General features: G+C 42.2%; 1 protein-coding gene across 1 annotated transcript in view; it reads right to left on the reverse strand.

Moving 5' to 3' along the window:
• LOC132865962 (receptor tyrosine-protein kinase erbB-4-like) overlaps window positions 1-27,387 on the reverse strand; it is a 235,721-nt gene that overhangs the window by 62,828 nt on the left and 145,506 nt on the right. The window contains exons 5-7 of the mRNA XM_060898467.1: window positions 25,868-25,933; window positions 21,321-21,439; window positions 17,324-17,465 (exon numbers count right to left, since the gene is read on the reverse strand). Coding sequence (XP_060754450.1) covers window positions 17,324-17,465; window positions 21,321-21,439; window positions 25,868-25,933 — 327 coding nt within the window. The remainder of the gene's footprint in view (window positions 1-17,323; window positions 17,466-21,320; window positions 21,440-25,867; window positions 25,934-27,387) is intronic.

Genomic DNA, 27,387 nt, shown 5'->3' on the forward strand with positions numbered 1-27,387 from the left:
CTAGCACTAACAGGCATAGCATAGGAAAAAGACTCCGTGACAAGGGAACAAACAGAGGGGTATTTATACACACACTAAATAAGGAACAGGGCGGGGCAGGAAACAGGCAATGAAGACAAACACAAAAACACAGTGGTGGCCTCTAGAGGCCAAAACAAACATGACAAGATGGAAATAACAGCGGCCTCTAGAGGCCAAAACAGTCCCAGTCCTAACAGGACCCCCCCCCCCCCCCCCCAGGAGCGTCTCCTGATGTTCCCAGGGCGATCTGGATGGGCCGAATGGAAGTCCCGGCATAGTCCTTTATCTAGAATGTCCTGGGCGGGGACCCAACAGCGTTCCTCAGGGTCATAGCCCTTCCAATCTACTAGATATTGAAGCCCACTGCGGACCCGGCGGGAGTCAAGCAGGCGATGCACGGTGAACACAGTCTGACCCTGGAAGATGCGGGGGGGTGGGGGGTTCCTAGGGGCAGGGGCATACATGGATGTCAGTACGGGCTGCAACAGGGAAACATGGAATGTGGGGTTGATCCTCAGAGTCCGGGGCAACTGGAGCTGGTAGGCGACAGGGTTCACCCTGCGCACCACCTTGAAGGGGCCAATGTAGCGAGGAGCAAGCTTGCGGTTCTCCACCTGCAGCGGAAGGTCCTTAGTGGACAGCAAAACCCGCTGCCCAGGGCGGAAAGCGTGGGCAGGTCTTCTATGGCGGTTGGCCTGAGTCTGGTTGGTTCTGGAGGTCTGGATGAGGGTCTTCCTGACCTTGCTCCAGGTCTTCCGACACCGTCTCACATATTGGTTCACTGAGGGCACCCCCGCGTCCTCCTCCTGGTCCGGGAACAGAGGTGGCTGGAACCCGAATTGGCACTGGAATGGCGACAGCTTGGTGGCTGATGACTGCAGGGTGTTGTGGGCGTACTCTGCCCATGGCAGCCAGGTGCTCCACGATGTCGGGTTATCCATAGCCAGGCCTCGCAGGGTGGTTTCCAGGTCCTGGTTGAGCCTCTCTGTCTGGCCATTAGACTGTGGGTGAAACCCAGAGAAGAAGCTGGCAGTGGCTCCGATGACCTTGCAGAAACCATGCCACACTCGGGAGGAGAACTGGGGCCCTCGGTCTGAGACGATGTCCTGCGGGAGACCAAAGACTCGGAAGACATGAGTGAATAATAGTTTAGCAGTTTCAAGAGCAGAAGGGAGCTTGCACAGTGGTAAAAAGTGGCAGGCCTTGGAGAATCTGTCAACTATGACCAATATGACAGTGTTACCTTGTGACTCAGGGAGACCCGTGATGAAGTCGACTGCCATGTGGGACCAGAGACGCCGGGGAATGGTCAGAGGATGCAGGAGACCCTGGGGGTGCTGTCGTGGGTTCTTGCTTCTGGTGCACACTTCGCAGGAAAGGACGAATGACCTCACTTCCTTCTCCATGCTAGGCTACCAGAAGCACCTTCTCAAAAAGTCCAGGGTCCTTCAAGCTCCCGGGTGGGCGGTGAGAGGGGACGAGTGACCCCACTGGAGAACCTTGGCCGGGCTTGATGTGGGACGTACAAGAGGCCAGGTGGCCCCGTCCCAGGACCGGGGTCCTGGTGTTGGGCTCGTTGGACGGCCTCCTCAATACCCCAGCGGACAGGGGCCACAATCCGGGACACAGGGATAATAGGCCCGACTTCACTCTCCCTGTTAGTGGCAGAGAACAGCCTGGACAGTGCGTCAGGTTTGGTGTTCTTGGAGCCGGGGTGGTACGATAGGGTGAAGTCAAACCGACTGAAAAACAGGGCCCACCTAGCCTGTCATGGGTTCAGTCTCTTCCCTTGCTGGAGGTACTCCAGGTTCTTGTGGTCCGTCCAAACCAGGAATGGATGTTGCGCTCCCTCCAGCCAGTGCCTCCACTCCTCAAGGGCCAGTTTGACTGCTAGCAGTTCTCGATCCCCCACATCGTACCAGGACTCCATAGGACTCAGGCGGTGGGAGAAGTATGTGCAGGGGTGCAGCTTTCCTTCTGAACGTTGAGAGAGCACCACGCCGACACCACTGTCCGAGGCATCCACCTCCACGATGAATGGTTGGGAGGTGTCCGGGAGGACCAGAATGGGTGCCGTGCAGAAGCGGTGCTTGAGGTCTTTGAACACCTTTTCCGCCTGAGGAGACCAGACATAAGATCCACCTGTCCCTTTGGTGAGGTCCGACATGGGTGCTGCTACAGAACTAAAGTTCCTGATAAACTTGCAGTAGAAGTTAGCAAATCCTAAGAACCGCTGAACCTCTTTGACGGACTTGGGAGTGGGCCAGTCCCGGACAGCCAGTGTCTTGGCTGGGTCCATTTGGAGTTGGCCTGTCCGTACAATAAAACCCAGAAAGGAGACCTTGGGAACATGAAATTCGCATTTCTGGGCCTTGGCGAACAGATTGTTCTGTAGCAGCCTCTGGAGAACCTGGCGGACATGGTGGCGGTGCTCCTGCATGGTCTTGGAAAAGATAAGGATGTCGTCGAGGTAGACAAAAACGTACAGGTTAATCATGTCCCTCAAGACGTCGTTGATTAGGGCCTGAAAAACAGCTGGTGCATTGGTGAGTCCGAAGGGCATCACCTGGTATTCGTAGTGCCCAGATGGGGTGTTAAAGGCAGTCTTCCACTCGTCTCCCTGTTGGATACGGATGAGGTGGTATGCGTTCCGTAGGTCCAACTTGGTGAAGACGGTGGCGCCTTGGAGCAGGTTGAATGCTGTGGACATCAGCGGATGGGGATATCGGTTGCGCACAGTGATCTTGTTCAGGCCCCTGTAGTCAATACATGGTCGGAGCCCCCCATCCTTCTTGCCGACAAAGAAGAAGCCGGCACCAGCAGGTGAGGTGGAGGGTCGAATGAACCCAGAGACCAGGGCGTCCTTGAGGTATTCCTCCATGGCCTTGCGTTCTGGCTGAGAGAGGGAAAACAGTCTGCCACGAGGAGGGGTAGTCCCAGGGAGCAAGTCGATGGCACAGTAGTAGGCCTGGTGCGGAGGAAGAACGGCGGCCCTGCTTTTGCTGAATACCTCCTTCAAATCCCAGTACTCTGTGGGAACTTGAGATAGCTCGGTGAGATCAGGGGGCTCGGCAGGAGACACAGGAGAGCTAGAGAGCAGACAAGAGGCATGGCACGCAGGGCCCCATTCCACAACCTGGCTTGTTACCCAGTCTATGCGAGGGTTGTGGTGGGTAAGCCAAGGAAGGCCTAGAATCACTGGGAACTCTGGTGAAGGAATCAGGTGCAGGGATATTTCTTCCTTGTGACCTTGAGACTGGAGGAAGACTGGAGAAGTTACTTGGGTGACTCTTCCGTCACCTAAGGCTTGGCCATCCAGGGCAGATGCAGACAGTGGGACTTCAAGAGGTGCAGTCGGGACATTGATATTTTGGGCGAAGTGAACATCCATAAAGTTTCCAGCCGCCCCGGAGTCTAACAAGGCTTGACAAGAGTGGACGGACTCACCCCAGGAGATGGAGACCGGGATATAAACTCCTTGGCCAGGAAGTTCAGGAGAGAGGGTAGGCCCCGTCACAACCCTCCCTCGGCTGGACAGGGTGGTCCTTTTCCCGAGAGTTCGGGACATGATGCTCGGAAGTGACCAGGCTTGCCACAGTAGATGCAGCACATGTCCCTCCTTCTGCGCTCCCTCTCAGATGCGGAGAGGCGAGTACGACCCACTTGCATGGGTTCTGGACAGTCACTGGAGGAGGTAGACGGGCTCCAGGTAGAGGCAGGGAGGCCGGGGAGGCTCAGGACTTGGCGGCGTTCTCTCATCCTGTTGTCCAGACGAGTAGAATGTGAGGTCAGTGTTTTGAGGTCACTAGGGCATCCGATAGAAGCCAGACCGTCTTTGATGGGGTCAGACAGACCATGGTGGAAGGCTGACACCAGGGCAGTCTCATTCCATCCACTTACTGCTGCGAGCGCCCGGAACGAGATGGCGTAGTCTGCGACGCTTCCCCCTTGCCGGATGGACATGAGCTTTCTGGCTGTGTCTTTACTGATGTCTGCTTGATTGAAGACACGAAGCATCTCCTCAGTAAACAGCTGGAAATCAGAGCACTAGGGTCCCTGTCTCTGCCAGATAGCAGTGGCTCAGGCCCGTGCCTTACCAGCTAACAAGGTTATCACAAAGGCAATCTTGCGGCGATCCGTAGTGAGGGTGGTAGGCTGAAGCTCAAAGGTGAGTTGGCACTGGGTAAGGAACTCTCGACACTCACTGTGCTTGCCCTCATACCTCTGTGGTGCAGGAAGGCTGGGTTCGCGAGGTGAAGAAGGCAGCATGGCAGGAGTCGCTGGAGCAGGAGCCGATGGTGGAGCAGGAGCAGAATCAGGCGGAGGAGATGGGGGCAGAGAAGTCAGCTGTGCCAGGGTTTTCCCAATCTGCTGAAGTAGTATCTCGTGGCGAGCAAGGGTCTCACGTTGGCTTGCGAGAGTCCGTCCATGAGTGTCCATGGTGGATCCAAGGCGTGTTAACGCAGCCATCATTCCCTGAAGGTTGGCCAGGTAGACAGATGAAGAAGCCTCTGCTGAGTCGGTCATGACGGAGTCTTTCTGTTAGGGTTTTGCTGGGATTCGAACCTGGTTCACTGGTGTGATAATCCAGCAAACCCCCACTAGGCCACCAGGGGGATGACTCAAGTGCAGAGGCATGAGGAGGAAGTAGAAAAGTATCAAAAAGTTTATTTACAAAATGTACAATCCACGGCAAAAAACAAAAGTAATCCAAAAGCTCAGAAGATAAAGAGAAAATAAAAAATATCCAAAAGTTCAAAGTCCAAAAATAAGAAAAGAAAAGGCAAAAATGCAAACGCTCAGAAGATCTCAAAAATGGTAAAAACAAAATTCAAAAAGGTCCAAAAAGAAAGCAAAGTACAAAAACCACAAAGACACAGGCAAGGAACATGGAACAGAGGGAACTAGCACTAACAGGCATAGCATAGGAAAAAGACTCCGTGACAAGGGAACAAACAGAGGGGTATTTATACACACACTAAATAAGGAACAGGGCGGGGCAGGAAACAGGCAATGAAGACAAACACAAAAACACAGTGGTGGCCTCTAGAGGCCAAAACAAACATGACAAGATGGAAATAACAGAGGCCTCTAGAGGCCAAAACAGTCCCAGTCCTAAGAACTACAGCTTTATAAAGATGGTGAACAGCACTGCAGGTTTATAAACAAGATGAACTGTACTGCAGGTTTATAAAGAAGATGAACAGCACTGCAGGTTTATAAACATGACAAAAAGCACTGCAGGTTTATAAACACAGCGAACAGCACAATGGGTTTATAAAAATGGTGACAAACTGCACTGGAGGTTTATAAACATGGTGAACAGCATTGCAGGTTTATAAACATGACGAACAGTATTGCAGATTTATATGGACTGTGAACAGCACTGCAGGCTTATGAACAAGACGAACAGCACTAAAGGTTTATAAACACAGCGAATAGTACAGCAGGTTCATAAACACAGTGGACAGCACTACAGCTTTATAAAGATAGTGAACAGCACTGCAGGTTTATAAACAAGACAAACTGTACTGCAGGTTTATAAAGAAGATGAACAGCACTGCAGGTTTATAAACAAGATGAGCAGCACTGCAGGTTTATAAACACGGTGAACAGTGCATGTTAATAAACAAGATGAAGAGGCTGCAGGTTTATGAACACAGTAAATAGCACTGAAGGATTATGAACAAGATGAACAGCACTGCAGGTTTATATAGATGGTGTAAAGCACTGCAGGTTTATGAACACGATGAACAGCACTGCAAGTTTAAAAAACACGACAAAGAGCACTGCAAGTTTATATAGACAGTGAACTGTACAGCAGGTGTTTAAACAAGACCAACAGCCCTACAGGTTTTTATAGATGGGGAACAGTGCTACAGGTTTATAAACAGGGTGAACAGCACTGCAGGTCTATAAACATGACGAAGAGTACTGCAGGTTTACAAAGAAGATGAACAGCACTGCGGGCGGCACGGTGGTATAGTGGTTAGCACTGTTGCCTCACAGCAAGAAGGTCCTGGGTTCAAGCCCAATGGCCAGCGAGGGTTTTTCCGTGTGGAGTTTGCATGTTCTCCCCGTGTCTGCGTGGGTTTCCTCCGGGTGCTCCAGTTTCCTCCAAAGGCATGCAGGTTAGGCTAATTGGTGGCTCTCAATTGACTGTAGGTGTGAATGGTTGTTTGTCTCTATGTCAGCCCTGTGATGACCTGGCGGCTTCTCCAGGGTGTACCCCTCCTCTTGCCCATAGTCAGCTGGGATAGGCTCCAGCTTGCCTGCGACCCTGTAGAACAGGATAAGCAGCTACAGAGAATAGATGGATGGATGAACAGCACTGCAGATTTATAAACACAGCGAACAGCACTGCAGGTATAAAAACACGACGAAGGCACTGCTGGTTTATAGAGATGGTGAACAGCACTGCAGGTTCATAAACACGACGAATGTCATTGCAGGTCAAAAAAACACGATGAACAGTACTGCGAACAGTACTGCAGGTTTATAAACACAGCAAACAGCACTGCAGGTTTATAAACACAACAAACAGCACTGAAGTTTTAAAACACAGCGAATAGTATTGTAGGTTCATGAACACGGTTAACAGCACTGTAGTTTAAAAAAAATGAACAGCACTGCAGATTTATAAACATGACGAACAGGACTGCAGGTTTATAAACAAGATGAACAGTACTGCAGGTTTAAATAGATGGTGAACAGCACTACAAGTTTATAAACAAGGTGAACAGCACTGCAGCTTTATAAACACGATGAACAGCACTGCAGGTTTATAAACCCGACAAACAGTACTGCAGGTTTATAAACAAGATGAACAGCACTATAGATTTATAAACACGATGAAAAGTACTGCAGGTTTACGTACAAGATGAGCAGCACCACAGGTTTATAAACATAGCGCATAGCACTGCAGGTTTATAAACAAAACAAACAGCACTGAAGGTTTATATAGATGATGAAGAGTACTGCAGGATTATACAGATGATGAACAGCACTGCAATTTTACAAACATGATGAACAGCACTGCAGGTTTATAAACACAGCAAATAGCACTGCAGGTTTATAAACACAGCTAACAGCACTGCAGGTTTATAAACACAACAAATAGCACTGCAGGTTTATAAACACAGCTAACAGCACTGTGGGTTTATAAACAGAGCAATCAGCACTGCAGATTTGTAAACAAGGCGAACAGCACTGCAGGTTTACAAACATGATGAACAGCACTGCAGGTGTATAAACAAGATGAACAGTACTAAAGGTTTATAAACAAAATGAACAGCACTGCAGGTTTATCAACACAGCAAACAGCACTGCAGGTTAATATAGACGGTGAACAGCACTGCAGGTTTATAAACAAGATGAACAGCACTGCAGGTTCATAAAAAAGATGAACAGCACTGCAGGTTCATAAACAAGATGAACAGCACTGCAGGTGTACAAACAAGATAAACAGCACTGCAGGTTTATAAATACAGCAAATAGCACTGCATGTTTATAACCACAGAGAATAGCACTGCAGGATTATGAACAAGACGAACAGCACTGCAGGTTTATAAACATGACAAACAGCACTGCAGAATTATAAACACAGTGAATAACACTGCAGGTTTATAAACAAGATGAACAGCACTGCAGGTTTATAAACAAGATGAACAGCATTGCAGGTTTATAAACCCGATGAATAGCACTGCAGGTTTATAAACAAGATGAACAGCACTGCAGGGTTATAAACAAGATGAACAGCACTGCAGTTTTATAAACAAGATGAACAGCACTGCAGGTTTATAAAAAAGATGAACAGCACTGCAGTTTTATAAACAAGATGAACAGCACTGCAGATTTATCAAGACAGCAAATAGCACTGCATGTTTATATACACAGAGAATAGCACTGCAGGATAATAAACACAGTGAATAGCACTGCAGGTTTATAAACACAGTGAATAGCACTGCAGGTTTATAAACATGACAAACAGCACTGCAGAATTATAAACACAGTGAATAGCACTGCAGGTTTATAAACATGATGAACAGCACCGCAGGTTAATAAACACAGCGAATAGCACTGCAGGCTGACAAACACGATGAACATCACTGCAGGTTGATACACAGCAAACAGCAATACAGGTTTATAAAAATGGTGACAAACAACACTGCAGGGTTATAAACAAAAAACAGCATGGCAAGTTTATAAACAAGGTGAACAGTGATGCTTGTTTATAAACACGAAGAGCAGCACTGCAGGTTTATAAACACAATGAACAGCACTACGGGTTATCAACACAGCAAACTGCACTGCAGGTTTATGAAGATGGTGAACAGCACTGCAGGTCTATCAACACGACGAACAACACTGAATGTTTATAAACAGTGACTTGCACTGCAGGTTTAGAAACAAGATGAACAGTGCTGCTTGTTTATAAACACAATGAACAGCACTGCACGTTTATAAACAGGATGAACAGCACTGCAGGTTTATAAACAAGATGAACAGCACTGCAGGTTTATAAACAAGACAAACAGCACTGAAGGTTTATATAGATGGTGAACAGCACTGCAGGTTTAGAAACAAGATGAACAGTGCTGCTTCTTTATAAACACAATGAACAGCACTGCAGGTTTATAAACAAGATGAACAGCACTGAAGGTTTATCTAGATGGTGAACAGCACTGCTGGTTTATATAGACGATGAACAGCACTGCAGGTTTACAAACATGATGAACAGCATTGCAGGTTTATAAACACAGCGAACAGCACTGCAGGTTTATAAACGAGGCAAACAGCATTGCAGATTTATAAACACAGCTAACAACACTGCGGGTTTATAAACACAGCTAACAGCAATGCAGGTTTATAAACACGACGAACAGCACTGCGGGTTTATAAACACAGCAAATAGCACTGCAGGTTTATAAACACAGCTAACAGCACTGCGGGTTTATAAACAGAGCAATCAGCACTGCAGGTTTGTAAACAAGGCGAACAGCACTGCAGGTGTATAAACAAGATGAACAGTACTAAAGGTTTATAAACAAAATGAACAGTACTGCAGGTTTATAAACACAGCAAACAGCACTGTGGGTTTATACACAGAGCAATCAGCACTGCAGGATGACAAACATGATGAACAGCACTTCAGCTTTATAAACAGAGCTGTCAGCACTGCAGGTTTGTAAACAAGGCAAACAGCACTGCAGGTTTATAAACACAGTGAATAGTACTGCATGTTCATAAATATGGTGAACAGTACTGCAGGTTTATAAACAAGATGAACAGCACTGCAGGTTTATAAACAAGATGAACAGCACTGCAGGTTTATAAACAAGATGAACAGCACTGCAGGTTTATAAACAAGATGAACAGCACTGCAGGTTTATAAACAAGATGAACAGCACTGCAGGTTTATAAACAAGATGAACAGCACTGCAGGTTTATAAACAAGATGAACAGCACTGCAGGTTTATAAACAAGATGAACAGCACTGCAGGTTTATCAAGACAGCAAATAGGACTGCATGTTTATTACCACAGAGAATAGCACTGCAGGATTATGAACAAGACGAACAGCACTGCAGGTTTATAAACAAGATGAACAGCACTGCAGGTTTATAAACAAGATGAACAGCACTGCAGGTTTATAAATACAGCAAATAGCACTGCATGTTTATTACCACAGAGAATAGCACTGCAGGATTATGAACAAGACGAACAGCACTGCAGGTTTATGAACATGACAAATAGCACTGCAGAATTATAAACACAGTGAATAGCACTGCAGTTTTATAAACAAAATGAACAGCACTGCAGGTTCATAAATAAGACGAACAGCACTGCAGGTTTATAAATACAGTGAAGAGCACTGCAGGTTTATAAACATGACAAACAGCACTGCAGAATTATAAACACAGTGAACAGCACTGCAGGTTATAAACAAGATGAACAGCACTGCAGGTTTATAAACAAGATGAACAGCACTGCAGGTTCATAAACAAGATGAACAGCACTGCAGGTTTATAAACAAGATGAACAGCACTACAAGTTCATAAACAAGATGAACAGCACTGCAGGTTTATAAACAAGATGAACAGCATTACAGGTTCATAAACAAGATGAACAGCACTGCAGGTTTATAAACAAGATGAACAGCACTGCAGGTTTATGAACAAGATGAACAGCACTGCAGTTTTATAAACAAGATGAACAGCACTGCAGGGTTATAAACAAGATGAACAGCACTGCAGTTTTATAAACAAGATGAACAGCACTGCAGATTTATCAAGACAGCAAATAGCACTGCATGTTTATATACACAGAGAATAGCACTGCAGGATTATAAACACAGTGAATAGCACTGCAGGTTTATAAACACAGTGAATAGCACTGCAGGTTTATAAACACAATGAACAGCACTACGGATTATCAACACAGCGAACTGCACTGCAGGTTTATAAAGATGGTGAACAGCACTGCAGGTCTATCAACACGACAAACAACACTGAATGTTTATAAACAGTGACTTGCACTGCAGGTTTAGAAACAAGATGAACAGTGCTGCTTGTTTATAAACACAATGAACAGCACTGCACGTTTATAAACAGGATGAACAGAACTGCAGGTTTATAAACAAGATGAACAGCACTGCAGGTTTATAAACAAGATGAACAGCACTGCAGGTTCATAAACAAGATGAACAGCACTGCAGGTTCATAAACAAGATGAACAGCACTGCAGGTTTATAAACAAGACAAACAGCACTGCTGGTTTATATAGATGATGAACAGCACTGCAGGATTACAAACATGATGAACAGCATTGCAGGTTTATAATCACAGTGAACAGCACTGCAGGTTTATAAACAAGATGAACAGCACTGCAGGTTTATAAACACAGCAAATAGCACTGCAGGTTTATAAACACAGCTAACAGCACTGCGGGTTTATAAACAGAGCAATCAGCACTGCAGGTTTGTAAACAAGGTGAATAGCACTGCAGGTGTATAAACAAGATGAACAGTACTAAAGGTTTATAAACAAAATGAACAGCACTGCAGGTTTATCAACACAGCAAACAGCACTGCAGGTTAATATAGACGGTGAACAGCACTGCAGGTTTATAAACATGATGAGTACTGCAGGTTTATAAACACAGCAAACAGCACTGTGGGTTTATACACAGAGCAATCAGCACTGCAGGATGACAAACATGATGAACAGCACTTCAGCTTTATAAACAGAGCTGTCAGCACTGCAGGTTTGTAAACAAGTCAAACAGCACTGCAGGTTTGTAAACAAGGCAAACAGCACTGCAGGTTTATAAACACAGTGAATAGTACTGCATGTTCATAAACGTGGTGAACAGTACTGCAGGTTTATAAACAAGATGAACAGCACTGCAGGTTTATAAACAAGATGAACAGCACTGCAGGTTCATAAACAAGATGAACAGCACTGCAGGTTCATAAACAAGATGAACAGCACTGCAGGTTCATAAACAAGATGAACAGCACTGCAGGTTTATAAACAAGATGAACAGCACTGCAGGTTCATAAACCCGACGAATAGCACTGCAGGTTCATAAACAAGATGAACAGCACTGCAGGTTCATAAACAAGATGAACAGCACTGCAGGTTCATAAACAAGATGAACAGCACTGCAGGTTTATAAACAAGATGAACAGCACTGCAGGTTCATAAACCCGACGAATAGCACTGCAGGTTCATAAACAAGATGAACAGCACTGCAGGTTTATAAACAAGATGAACAGTACTGCAGGTTTATAAACAAGATGAACAGCACTGCAGGTTTATAAACAAGATGAACAGCACTGCAGGTTTATAAACAAGATGAACAGCACTGCAGGTTTATCAAGACAGCAAATAGGACTGCAGGTTTATAAATACAGCAAATAGCACTGCATGTTTATTACCACAGAGAATAGCACTGCAGGATTATGAACAAGACGAACAGCACTGCAGGTTTATGAACATGACAAACAGCACTGCAGAATTATAAACACAGTGAATAGCACTGCAGTTTTATAAACAAAATGAACAGCACTGCAGGTTCATAAACAAGATGAACAGCACTGCAGGTTCATAAATAAGATGAACAGCACTGCAGGTTTATAAATACAGTGAATTGCACTGCAGGTTTATAAACATGACAAACAGCACTGCAGAATTATAAACACAGTGAACAGCACTGCAGGTTATAAACAAGATGAACAGCACTGCAGGTTTATAAACAAGATGAACAGCACTGCAGGTTCATAAACAAGATGAACAGCACTGCAGGTTTATAAACAAGATGAACAGCACTACAAGTTCATAAACAAGATGAACAGCACTGCAGGTTTATAAACAAGATGAACAGCACTACAAGTTCATAAACAAGATGAACAGCACTGCAGGTTTATAAACAAGATGAACAGCATTACAGGTTCATAAACAAGATGAACAGCACTGCAGGTTTATAAACAAGATGAACAGCACTGCAGGTTTATAAACAAGATGAACAGCACTGCAGGTTTATAAACAAGATGAACAGCACTGCAGGTTTATGAACAAGATGAACAGCACTGCAGTTTTATAAACAAGATGAACAGCACTGCATTTTTATAAACAAGATGAACAGCACTGCAGTTTTATAAACAAGATGAACAGCACTGCAGATTTATCAAGACAGCAAATAGCACTGCATGTTTATATACACAGAGAATAGCACTGCAGGATTATAAACACAGTGAATAGCACTGCAGGTTTATAAACACAGTGAATAGCACTGCAGGTTTATAAACACAATGAACAGCACTACGGATTATCAACACAGCGAACTGCACTGCAGGTTTATAAAGATGGTGAACAGCACTGCAGGTCTATCAACACGACAAACAACACTGAATGTTTATAAACAGTGACTTGCACTGCAGGTTTAGAAACAAGATGAACAGTGCTGCTTGTTTATAAACACAATGAACAGCACTGCACGTTTATAAACAGGATGAACAGAACTGCAGGTTTATAAACAAGATGAACAGCTCTGCAGGTTTATAAACAAGATGAACAGCACTGCAGGTTCATAAACAAGATGAACAGCACTGCAGGTTCATAAACAAGATGAACAGCACTGCAGGTTTATAAACAAGACAAACAGCACTGCTGGTTTATATAGATGATGAACAGCACTGCAGGATTACAAACATGATGAACAGCATTGCAGGTTTATAATCACAGTGAACAGCACTGCAGGTTTATAAACAAGATGAACAGCACTGCAGGTTTATAAACACAGCAAATAGCACTGCAGGTTTATAAACACAGCTAACAGCACTGCGGGTTTATAAACAGAGCAATCAGCACTGCAGGTTTGTAAACAAGGCGAATAGCACTGCAGGTGTATAAACAAGATGAACAGTACTAAAGGTTTATAAACAAAATGAACAGCACTGCAGGTTTATCAACACAGCAAACAGCACTGCAGGTTAATATAGACGGTGAACAGCACTGCAGGTTTATAAACATGATGAGTACTGCAGGTTTATAAACACAGCAAACAGCACTGTGGGTTTATACACAGAGCAATCAGCACTGCAGGATGACAAACATGATGAACAGCACTTCAGCTTTATAAACAGAGCTGTCAGCACTGCAGGTTTGTAAACAAGTCAAACAGCACTGCAGGTTTGTAAACAAGGCAAACAGCACTGCAGGTTTATAAACACAGTGAATAGTACTGCATGTTCATAAACATGGTGAACAGTACTGCAGGTTTATAAACAAGATGAACAGCACTGCAGGTTTATAAACAAGATGAACAGCACTGCAGGTTCATAAACAAGATGAACAGCACTGCAGGTTCATAAACAAGATGAACAGCACTGCAGGTTCATAAACAAGATGAACAGCACTGCAGGTTTATAAACAAGATGAACAGCACTGCAGGTTCATAAACCCGACGAATAGCACTGCAGGTTCATAAACAAGATGAACAGCACTGCAGGTTCATAAACAAGATGAACAGCACTGCAGGTTCATAAACAAGATGAACAGCACTGCAGGTTTATAAACAAGATGAACAGCACTGCAGGTTCATAAACCCGACGAATAGCACTGCAGGTTCATAAACAAGATGAACAGCACTGCAGGTTTATAAACAAGATGAACAGCACTGCAGGTGTACAAACAAGATGAACAGCACTGCAGGTTTATCAAGACAGCAAATAGCACTGCAGGTTTATAAATTCAGCAAATATCACTGCATGTTTATTACCACAGAGAATAGCACTGCAGGATTATGAACAAGACGAACAGCACTGCAGGTTTATAAACATGACAAACAGCACTGCAGAATTATAAACACAGTGAATACCACTGCAGTTTTATAAACAAAATGAACAGCACTGCAGGTTCATAAACAAGATGAACAGCACTGCAGGTTTATAATTAATATGAACAGCACTGCAGTTTTATAAACAAGATGAACAGCACTGCAGGTTTATAAACAAGATGAACAGCACTGCAGGTTCATAAACAAGATGAACAGCACTGCAGGTTCATAAACAAGATGAACAGCACTGCAGGTTCATAAACCCGACGAATAGCACTGCAGGTTTATAAACAAGATGAACAGCACTGCAGGTTCATAAACAAGATGCACAGCACTGCAGGTTCATAAACAAGATGAATAGCACTGCAGGTTCATAAACCCGACGAATAGCACTGCAGGTTTATAAACACGATGAACAGCATTGCAGGTTTATAAACACGATGAACAGCACTGCAGGTTTATAAACAAGATGCACAGCACTGCAGGTTCATAAACAAGATGAACAGCACTGCAGGTTCATAAACAAGATGAACAGCACTGCAGGTTCATAAACCCGACGAATAGCACTGCAGGTTTATAAACAAGATGAACAGCACTGCAGGTTCATAAACAAGATGAACAGCACTGCAGGTTCATAAACAAGATGAACAGCACTGCAGGTTCATAAACAAGATGAACAGCACTGCAGGTTCATAAACCCGACGAATAGCACTGCAGGTTCATAAACAAGATGAACAGCACTGCAGGTTCATAAACAAGATGAACAGCACTGCAGGTTCATAAACAAGATGAACAGCACTGCAGGTTCATAAACAAGATGAACAGCACTGCAGGTTTATAAACACGATGAACAGCATTGCAGGTTTATAAACACGATGAACACCACTGCAGGTTTATAAACACTGCGAACAGCACTGCAGTTTCTTAAACACAACAAACAGCACTGCAGGCTTACAAACATGGCAAACAGTACTGCAGGTTTATGAACATGGCAAACAGTACTGCAGGTTTATGAACATGGCAAACAGTACTGCAGGTTTATGAACATGGCAAACAGTACTGCAGGCTTACAAACACAGGAAACAGCACTACGGGTTTATAAACAGTGTAAACAGCATTGGAGGTTTACAAACATGACGAAGAGCTCTGCAGGTGTATAAACACAACAAATAGCACTGCGGGTTTATAAACACAACAAACAGTACTGCAGGCTAACAAACATTATGAACAGCACTGAAAGTTTATATACACGATGAATAGCACTGACGTTTTATAAACACGGGGAACAGTACCACAGGTTTATAAACATGATGAACAGCACTGCAGGTTTATAAAGACCAAAAAGAGCACTGCAGGTTTCTGAACATGATGACCAGCACTGCAGGTTTATAAACACTGCGAACAGCACTGCAGGTTTATAAACGCAACAAACAGCATTGCGGGTTTATAAACACAACAAACAGCACTGCAGGTTCATAAACACTGTGAACAGCACTGCAGGTTTATAAACGCAACAAACAGCATTGCGTGTTTATAAACACAACAAACAGCACTGCAGGTTTATAAACACTGTGAACAGCACTGCAGGTTTATAAACACTGTGAACAGCACTGCAGGTTTATAAACGCAACAAACAGCATTGCGGGTTTATAAACACAACAAACAGCACTGCAGGTTTATAAACACTGTGAACAGCACTGCAGGTTTATAAACACAAAAAATAGTACTGCACGTTTATAAACACGGCAAACAGCACTGCAGGTTTATAAACCTGACAAACAGGACTGCAGGTATATAAACACCACAAAGAGCACTGCAGGTTTATGAACATGATGAACAGCACTGCAGGTTTATAAACACAATGAACAGCACTGCAGGTTTATAAACACGACGAACAGCACTGCAGGTTTATAAACACGATGAACAGCACTGCAGGTTTATAAACACGATGAACAGCACTGCAGGTTTATAAACATGATGAACAGCACTGCAGGTTTATAAACACTGCGAACAGCACTGCAGGTTTATAAACACGACAAACAGCACTGCAGTTTTATAAACACAGTGACGAACACCACTGCAGGTTTATAAACACCACACACAGCACTGCAGGTTTATAAACACGATGAACAGCACTGTAGGTTTATAAACACAGTGACGAACACCACTGCAGGTTTATAAACACCACACACAGCACTGCAGGTTTATAAACACAATGAACAGCACTGCAGGTTTACAAACACGGCAAATAGCACTGCAAATTTATAAACATGAAAAACAGCACTGCAGGTTTATAATCATGACACACAGCTCTGCAGTATTATAAACATGATGAATAGCACTACATGTTTATGAACACAATGAACAGCACTGCAGGTTTATAAACACGGCAAACAGCATTGCAGGTTTATAAACACGACAAACAGGACTGCAGGTTTATAAACATGACAAATACCACTGCAGGTTTATAAACACGGCAAACAGGACTGCAGGTACATAAACACCACAAAGAGCACTGCAGGTTTATGAACATGATGAACAGCACTGCAGGTTTATAAACATGACAAACAGCTCTGCAGTTTTATAAACATGATGAACAGCACTTCAGTTTTATGAACACAGCAAACAGGATTGCATGTTTATAAAGACCACAAAAAGCACTGCAGGTTTATGAACATGATGAACAGCACTGCAGGTTTATAAACACTGCGAACAGCACTGCAGGTTTATGAACACGACGAACAGCACTGCAGTTTTATAAATACAGTGACGAACACCACTGCAGGTTTATAAACACCACACACAGCACTGCAGGTTTACAAACACGGCAAATAGCACTGCAAATTTATAAACATGACAAACAGCATTGCAGTTTTATAAACACTGTGAACAGCACTGCAGGTTTATCAACATGATGATCAACTGCACTGCAAGTGTATACTCAAAAAAACAGTGAGACTCACATGGACATTTCTTGACACAGAATGCGCCATACGTGTATTTGGTGTTGGGGTTGTGCTCCAGTTGGAAACTCGTGGAGTTGTAGATGAAAGGTTGAGGACACTGAGTCACACATGCTCCACTGTCGTTAAAGTTTATACAGGCCTGGAAAATACATTTGTTCATACACAAAGACATAAAAAATGGTCATAATCACAACACTTCGGATAGTGTTCATTCGCTAATGTTAATGTAAACGTAACTGTAAATCTATTAATCTGTTCATAAAATGAAAGCGAAAGCATCTCCCATATCTCCAGCAGTGTGAGTCTGTTTCAGAGCTCACATTGCTTACTCTTACATTATTATTATTATTATTATTATTATTATTATTATTATTATTATTAATGTATCGCACAGATGCTCTTTCATCTGGAAGTTAAAGTCACCGATACCAAGATACGACTCATATCCTTTGGTCCCAAAGACTTTTCTAATGATTCTAGCAGTTCCTAATAGTGCCAATTTCTGAATAAGGTCTGTGCGTGTTGTAACACGTAAAGTATCCAGGTGAGATTTCAACCTCACTGGTACAGTTCCCAATGCACTTATTACAGTAGGAACAACCTTGCACTTACGGTAACATTACATGTTCTTGTGAGTTCCCAGGCTAGGTCTTGATATTTCTCTGTCTTTTTCTTTTTCTGAAATATTCAAATCATTTGGCACAGTTACATCAACAATTAGAGCTTTCTTTTTGAGCTTATCGATGATAACTACGTATATCTGGTCTTCTAACTGAGATCACTTTATCAGTTTGAATTAAGAAATCCCACAATATTTTATGGTGATCATTTTCTACCACACTTTCAAGTTGATGCTGATACCATTTTTCAGCAACTTCAAAACCATTCTGTTGGAGCAAGTCCCAGTGGAGAGCTTTTGCTACACAGTCATGCCTCCTTTCATATCCTTTTTGTGCCAAACCACTACATCCACTGACAATGTGAGTGATTGTCTCGTCTTCCTCTTGACACATTCTACACTTACTGTTCTCACTCATTTTGCCGATCTTTGTTTTAAAGACATTAGTTGGTAATGCCTGAGACTGCGCAGCAATTATAAGACCTGTTTCCTTTTTCAACTCTCCATTCTTCAGCCAGTTCCATGTTTCCTCTGCAGCTGCATCCTTGGTTTGTCTCAAGTGCTGACCATGCAATTCTTTCCCATACCGTATATCTGTTGTTTTCTCTCTTGTTTTCATCTTCGTTTGTATTCTTTTGCACTTTCTACCAGGTGTGTTGGATCATTTCTGGCTGCAACTATAAGGCTTTCTGTACTTTTATTTAGATACTCTCCAAGATTCATTCTCGCCATCTCTACACAATTTTCTATCAAGAAAGCCCTCTTCCACCATCTTTTCTCTTTAGGTACAGTCTATCAACACTGTCTCTTGGGTGTAATGTCCTGTTCATTGTCAATGTTTTCCATGTTTTTCTGTCCAAATTCTCAACTCTTCTTTTGTCCATCCCAGGAAAGATGCCGAATACTTAACTAATGAGACTGCCCACATGTTAATGGCAGCAATAGTGTTTCCCCCATTGAGCTTGGATTTCAAGGCCCTTTTTAGATGTCTAAAGTATTCCTTGGTTACTTTGTCTTTCATCTCCTGTGCAAGTGCCCTATCTGCTTCAAGTACACCAAGACACCAATAACTCTCTCCTTCTTCCAAAACTTTGATCTCTTCATCCAGGAGTACGATACCATCCAACTTAACTATCCTTCCTCTTTTCAATGTCATTGTTGCACACTTATCAATACCAAACTGCATTCCAATATCTTTACTTACAATACGAACAGTTTGGACAAGTGAGTCGAGTGCATTCTCACTTTTTGCAAAAAGCTTCAAGTCATCCATAAATAGTAATGATTAATTTTTGTGCCATCTACAAACTCATAAGCTTCATTTGCTTTTCGAAGTACCAGGGTCAATGGTATTAAGGCAATGACAAATAACAGGGGTGATAATGTGTCTCCTTGGAATATTCCCCTCTTGATGCGAATATCAGCAAGGGTTTCCACTCTAGATGTTATTTCAGTTTTCCAATTCTCCTTGCATGCTTCCAGAAGCCCCACAATATTGTCTGCAACTCCAAAAGTTTTTAGGGTTTCTATTATCCAGGAATGGGGAATAGATTAATATGCTTTACGGTAATCTATTCATGCAGTTGTTAGATCCTTCTTTCTCTCTCTCTCATCTCTCTCAAAAGCTGCTGGTCAATGAACAATAAATCATTCATCCCTCTTGATCTTTTATGACATCCTTTCTGTTCTTCAGGTAGAAGGTTGTTCTCATCAAAAAATTCATAAATATCTTCTGCCAAGATACCAGTCAATAACTTCCACAGAAGAGATAAGCAGGTTATTGGCCTGTAGTTGCTTGGTACATTGCCTTTTTCAGGATCTTTCATGATTAACACTGTCTTCCCTTTTGTCATCCACTGAGGTACATGACCACTCTGCAGGCATTCATTCAATTGGTTGGCAATCCTATCATGTAGAGATATGAAGTTTTTAAGCCAGAACCCTTGTACAAAGTCTGAACCAGGAGATTTCAAGTTGGGGATGTTCAGCAGCATCTTTTTCACTTTCTCACTGGTAACTGTTACTTCTACCTGTTTTTCTTGATTATTCTGTTCTACTTTGATGCTTTTCAACCACTCAGCTTCATCATTGTGCCTAACCTCTACACTCCAAATACCCTCCCAAAACTTTCTTGCTTCTTCTTTATCTGGAATCTGATTCTCATGTTCTTTGCTATTATTATTATTATTATTAGTAGTAGTAGTAGTAGTAGTAGTAGTAGTATATTTGCAATTTCCCTGGAGCTCTTGTGGTTCAGTGATTATAAGATTCCTCTGAAAGGCATTCGGAATATATAAGGACTTCAGTTTGAGAAAAAGGATGAGCTACAAAGCAGTGTAGTGACTCGCATTGACACGAATCATTGTAGCATAAAGCACAATTTAGCTCCAGTTAGATAAAGTAGAGTTTTATGGTAGATATAAAACACCGGAATGGTGAAAGTTGCATTAAATACACTGTACATAAACCTGTCAGTACGGTGTCAGAGGTTTTGACATCCTGTAGATCAACTGTTTGTTTCCTCCACCAATGTATCAACATTTTCAAAAAATATATTTTCAATATAAAAATATTTAATCAAAATGTGTATAGGTAATGAAAAATATCTGAATGAATAAATAAATATTTTAAAAGATGTGTTGATAAACAAAGATAAATATGTATTCTGTCTGAAAATACATTTAATTAAAAAAAACAAATAAATATATAATTTTCATAAATTTCATAATTTTCAATTTTACTTATGACAAATTTTCCTGATTAAAACAACCAAATATGTTTTTATTTATGATTTATTTGTTTCTTTACTTAATTATTTCATAAATTATTTATTTTTACTATCTATAGCAAGCTCTAAAATGAACAAAATCATCTAGCTAGCTAGCTACGTAGCTATCTAAATATAAAACTATTTCAGTAATTTCAGTAACTATATTAATAAAATGAATGGATCTGTTTTGTTTTTTTTAATGATAAAATGTTTTATGTATTTATTTGGGTCTATGTATAAATATTGTTGGAACATTTATTAAATGACTAAATAATATTTATTTATTTGCTTGTTTATTTTCACCATTTATGAAGAATTGTATTAAACAATTTAAAAAGTTATTAAAGTAAATAATAAATTACTGTATGTATTTAATTGTTTGTTAGTTTGCTCCTACTATCTGTACCATTAACATTTTATGAAGGAAAAACAAAAATAAACGTACAAATAAATTAATATTGTTTGTTCACTTGTTTGTTTGTTCATTAATTTAATAAATAAATGCACAACTCTGCTGTGACGGCATCATGGCATGAGTTTGGTTTGACTGTAAATGCTGTACAACAATGTTGTATATTTATTAGTGTAAAAGAAAGAGGACGTACGAAGCAGTCGGTGTGTTTGGGTCCTGAACAGCCTCCAGCACACTCGCGGTGACAGCAGTCACTGACGTATGGACTGAAACAGCGACTGTCACACTGATCAGCACACACTGTCTTCGTTACTAAACACACACACACACACACACACACACACACACACACACACACACACACACACTGTCTTTGTCACTGAGACACACATTGAGCTGCAGATTCTGTTTATTACTGAAACATATTCTACAGCTATTCCTGTCAAATCACTTCTAGTAACATTTTGTTTAGCCTACATCATGGCTACATAACTGATATAAACATCTATAACCATGAGGAAGCCACTCAGACATTAAAAATGCAATGTGCTTTTTTCATTGTTGTTTTGTTTTTATTTCTGGCTTGTACAAATAACATAGAATATACAGTACTGTGCAAAAGTCTGAGGCACCCTATTTTTTTCATACAAACTTTGTGATAGATTTCTATTTTATAGCTTCTACATTATCGAGTCAGTACAAAAACGTTGTAGAGTCCAAACGTTCGTTTTCCAGCACAAAATTAAATGCTACAGGGAAAAAAAATTTGTATCTGAGCAGCATGTTACACAAGAAAGCACTTTTCAGATTCAAAAAGAAAACATAATGAAGGCTGCCGGGTTTTGGTGCAAAATTAAGAAGTGAGTGTGACAGTCAAAGTGTCCAGAAGAACTGTGGCTGGTTCTGCAAGATGCTCAGTAAAACCTACAGCTCATTTCCTCATTGTACCTGAGACTACTGTTTTTTTTTTTTTTAAAGCAAAGGGTCGTCTTACACCAAATATTGACTTTGTTTCATTTATTATGGCTTACTGCTGTCCATAATATATATATTTTTAATGTTGAAACATTTCATGTCATTATTTTTTAAGCCATTTTGGTCGACATAATTTCTTTATATGTGCCTAAAACTTTTGCACAGTACTGTATGTACAACATTATTAAAAAAGAAAAAAATCTTAATCCTTGGCGTTAGCAAAAGTCACTGGGTGGAAAACTGACTTCCAGTCCAGAATGATTATTTGTATTTGGATGTTCCTCATGTCAGTTATTTTATAGACATTCTATTGGCTACTGTAGATCCTGGGGGTGGAGCTTCATAAACATGGGCGGGAATGATTCAAATATTGAACTACACACCTAATCTTGGAAGAAGAAAAACAGTCTAAGCTTGCGTAACACACCTTAAAGTCAAGGGATACAGTATTTCGATTTACTCCACCATGTGCTGTATAAAACCATGAACAAAAGAAATTAATAAATAAAGTGTATCTGTCGGTCTTTACTGTACACTGTAAATTCCCTGCAATTACTCTAACTGGTTAAATACAGTGTGTCAGCCACATCAATATGTTTGTGGATCTGGAACCTTCTCTCAACCTGAACTTGGCAAGTCCCTCTGTAATTATCGCCCACGCTGCGCTCCTCACCTCCAATAGAGTTATCGGTGGAACGGAGTCTCTGATTAGAAAAGCTGCAGGAGTCAGGAGGAGGCAACACGTAGGAGGAGAAGGCAACGAGGGATGCATGGAACTTGTCGCGATTTTTCAAAAGAGCTGCCAAGTGATCAAGCGTTCTGCTCCACGGTCTCGTTTTGCTGTCTATTATACAGCACAAGAGTTCATGATGAATGTGTCTGACATAACCTGTTTGTATTTCCCCCCTAACTCTTTCTCATAACTCAAAGAAAGAGCTTTACAAAATGCAAACTCTGACACTGATACGCGCTGTGACGAAGCACGACACGGACGTTGGAAATGTTCTGAGCATTCTGTTAAGTCCAAAAGTTGGGTGAATATTTCAGTCAGGAAAGTTGCTTGGATTCAGAGTTGGGTCACGCAAGTACTTAAGTCCATTTTTGGAGCTAGTCTGTAAAAAAGACACTTAGCATGTAGACCACCTGTCTTCAAGTGCATCTTTTTTAGCCTAAATCAACCAAATAAATCGCTGCAAGTTTGTTTTTAATTCAACAAAATGGCTTGCTCACTTATTATTACTATGAGCAGATTATAGAATAGCACTTGATCCAGCACACTATCCTATTGGACTTCTTTTTTTTTTTAATCTTATATCACACTCCAAAACAACTTGGTCTTCAAGTTATCAGTTCACATTTACCGTATGTTGACCTGAAAGGAACAACACCAAGAAGTCATATAAACCCTTTGTTGCCTGGTCAGAATTTCCCTATTTTCGCCAATGCCTATTCAAACAAAAATAGCTTGAGGTTGGACTTCAGGATACCCATCATGCTCTATACCATTTTAAATAATTATTGTAAGACAACTTTTTGTTTGTTTGTTTTCAAGGTATTTTTATTTTGTCATAGCAACCATTACATCATTGTTCCTGGAGGAACAATATTTAATGGGTCTGGCACCAAAGGGTTAATGGATATAATTTGATCTCATTGCCATTCCATAGTTTTGTTTTGTTTTGTTTTTTCCAGCACGCTTACAGACAAAACATAAACTTCAGCATGACATACTGTGTATTACATCAAACTGTCACATACGTGGTGCTTGACTTCATGCTACTGTTTGTGCGGAATGATATTTCACAACACAATCGCTTCATGTTTCTTTTTGACCCAAACTCTGACCCATAAGGGTACGCTGACACTTGCACGATTCCGTGGCACGCATTGGCACGACTCGAGTCGTGCCAGTGCGCAAACTAGTCGTAAACTGGCGTGAAGTGTGCGTAAACCCGTCGTGACTGCGTGCCATGTCGGGACGAGAATTTTGAAATGTTCAAAATTTTGTTCACGACAAAATTTCGCGACCGGGTCGTGAACTATGCGCAAACTGTTCGTGATCTCGTCGTGAACTTGTCGGGACGATGCGGGAGGATGCGTGCCAGTGCGTGGAAGTGCGCGCCATGCCACGACTGTCACGAACTGCCACGAATAGTTCACGAACAGCTCACGTTTGTGTTCACGAATTGGTGCGCGTCGCAGCGTGGCCGTGCCTTCCCACTGACACGGTCACGCATTGATAGCACGAGCAGTTCACGACTAGTTTACGCACTTCACGAACAGTTTGCGCATGGCACGAGCAATTCACGACGAGTTCACGAGCAGTTCACGACTACTACGCAACAGTGGCGCTCGCGTCGGTGCGGGGGTATATATAGGGCTTCCCGGACACTTCTCGCCATTCGCAATTTTTTTTCTTGCTTTTTTCTTTAATGTCTTTTATTTTCTATTCCTTCATGACTTTTTTTGGGGGGGGGAGTTTCGTTTCTTTTATTTCAAAAATGGAACAACTGTGGATGCAGCTCATGAAGCTACTACCATTCTTTCTTGCCAAGGGACAGCACCAGCAGGGGATATGTAGTAATGTGACAGGTAGTCTCGCTGATCCTTTGCATCCTTCTGGGTATGATGGCCGGTTAGAGGCAGCAGCCCCTGCAGGTGTCGGTCAGTCCTCCATCCACCAGGGATCAGATCATGTGTGTCCGGATCTTCGCGGTCCACTTCTGAAATTGCGTGTGGGTATCTGATGAGGATGAGGTTGTGCATGACACAGGCGTGCCCAAGTCGGCACGACACCGTCCGAATTGCGCAAACTCGTCGTGCCAATGCGGGAAGTGCGTAAACTATGCGCAAACTATGCGTGAACTCGTCGTGCCAGTTCGTGAATGTGGACGGGCACGCATTCGTGAACTCGTCGTGAACTATGCGTGAACTAGTCGTGAACAGTGCGGGAGCCTCCCAGTTCGTGCCCCAAAATGGCACGACTTGCCACGACAAAATCGTGGCCAAAAGTCGTGCAAGTGTCAGCCTAGGGTAACTCTGCAAATAGTGCTTAACTCAGTCATTAAGTGCATGTAATTAATTCTGGTAGTAAATCCTGATCATGTACATGTTATTGAACTCTGAAATCATGAACAACATGACAATTTTTTTTTTCAGATTTTCAAAGGGAAATAAATGCAAAAGTTGCCTTTGAGGAATTTCATACGTATGTGGAGGTGTAGGAAATCTACCAATCGCACTCCTTAACTGTTATAATATGGATAAGTTAGGGTCTTGAACCCTAGAGCTGTTGGTTGTGTCTGCATCATCTTTTCATACGGCTAAATAGTCTCTGTAGAGTTCCCTCCACAGTGGCAGTTGGACCACTCCCAATGCCACGCCACTGGAACACTGGGGGAACCAAAGTTTTTTTTTTCAGACACCATCTCTAGAAAAATTGTCAACCAAGACTAAAGAGCCCTTCCTCCCCATGAGACATGGTTATCCCATGCCGGACACCAACCCAGTATTTCTAGACCACAGGGTAACTGGGGTAAATTTGGACTTCTCTTCGTCTGGCCTCTTCCCTTCGACCTGTCTGGCTTGGGTGGCCCTACCAGGAACAATAGCTCCCACTACCATAGCTTTCAGGATCATCAAGCTACACAAGGCCATCCACCAGAACAAGGTGGTAGTCTGCGGAGGGCCATATTGTTATAATCACTACACCAATAATGACTGATTTTTTTTTTTTTTAAATTGCAAGCTTTGATGAGTACTCACAGACTTGGCACTGATCCTCATGAGGACCCCAGCATCGTCCATTACAGTATCGATGGCAACGTCTGCCTGTGGAGAAAGTCCATACGTAATACGTCATGATCACCTTTACCTCTGACTGATACATTTGCTTCTGTAATGCTTAAAGTAAGCGTACTGATTGTTTCTGCTGGGCATTTCTAGCTCTCAGTCAGTGTATTCTCTGTGTGTGTGTGTGTGTGTGTGTGTGTGTGTGTGTGTGTGTGTGTGTGTGTGTGTGTGTAAAACCCTGACAAAACAGAGTCTGTTAAAAAATAATTACACTTCTCTAAAGACCTACTTTAAATGTGCTTCATAATTACTAGACAGTCGATTACATACAAATGGCAGTGTAATTAGGGGAGAAAGACGGTGAAATTAATTTAGTGTGAAAACGGTGTCAAGTACCATTTAACACTGATACACAGACTTATTAAAACCGTAACTGTAAATATTACACAGGAAGTGCTAAATATAATTTTACGACTTATCCTTTTACCAATGAAAGGCACCTTTAATACATTTTATATACCAAATTATCTGTGCTAGCTATGTATGCTCACACGAGTTGGCGACAATCCCTGCTACTTCCTTTCGAGCTTTGTTCTTCTATAAACATATCACGGTTTTCTTCTACTTTTTGGAAAAGGGAATTAATTCCAGTTGTGAGTGGAGGAACTGAAGAAATGTCAGACCACACACACCATAGGATTGCTCCGAGGAATCACTGGTTGCCAATTTGCATAGAATACGTTGTATTACAAAAATGTACCGTCACTTTATTACTTGCTAGAATGATCTAGCCAGATTTGCACCATGCTACCACACACATCAACAAACACAAAGATTACATCACATTATATTGCAGGCATTTCGCAGATGCTCTTATCCAGAGCAACCCAGAGCAGCTTGGGGAGCAGCTGGGGGTTAGGTGCCTTGCTCAAGCCATTCCTGCTGGTCGAGGGAATCAAGCCGACAACCTTTTGGTCCCAAAACTGCTTCTCTAACCATTAGGCCATGGCTTCCCAGATACCAAAAATATGAAAAAAAAATCCCCCCCCAAAAAAAAGAGTGCATTTTGTTCCTCTACCTGACCTAGAGTATCTCTGAATCAGTGGCAATAAAACACCTTGATGATAAAATAACTTTTGTAATTCTAAATATCTCAAATTTCAAGAAAAGATATAACGTTATCAAGGAACCCAGCAGCCGTATCTAATACTCACAGATCATGGTAAAATCTCAGGTCCATTACATCTGCGACGAGACTCAATTCCAGATGTGCTAGATTGGTAATATTCTTTTCACACTTCACTAATCACAAGTCTTACCATCCTGGTAAAAAGAATGTTAAACCCGACACCTTTCCTTTCAATAGCATGATGGTTCCTGAGTCATGCACAGTACCTCCTGGTAGATGAAAAACCAATGAGAATATTGAAGCGAAGACACTTATCAAGTTATTACAGCTGCAAATGGATCCAGTCTCCATTTTCATGAGTTCA

The sequence above is a fragment of the Neoarius graeffei genome, chromosome 18, assembly GCF_027579695.1.
Source record: "Neoarius graeffei isolate fNeoGra1 chromosome 18, fNeoGra1.pri, whole genome shotgun sequence".
NCBI classification, from domain to species: Eukaryota; Metazoa; Chordata; class Actinopteri; order Siluriformes; family Ariidae; genus Neoarius; species Neoarius graeffei.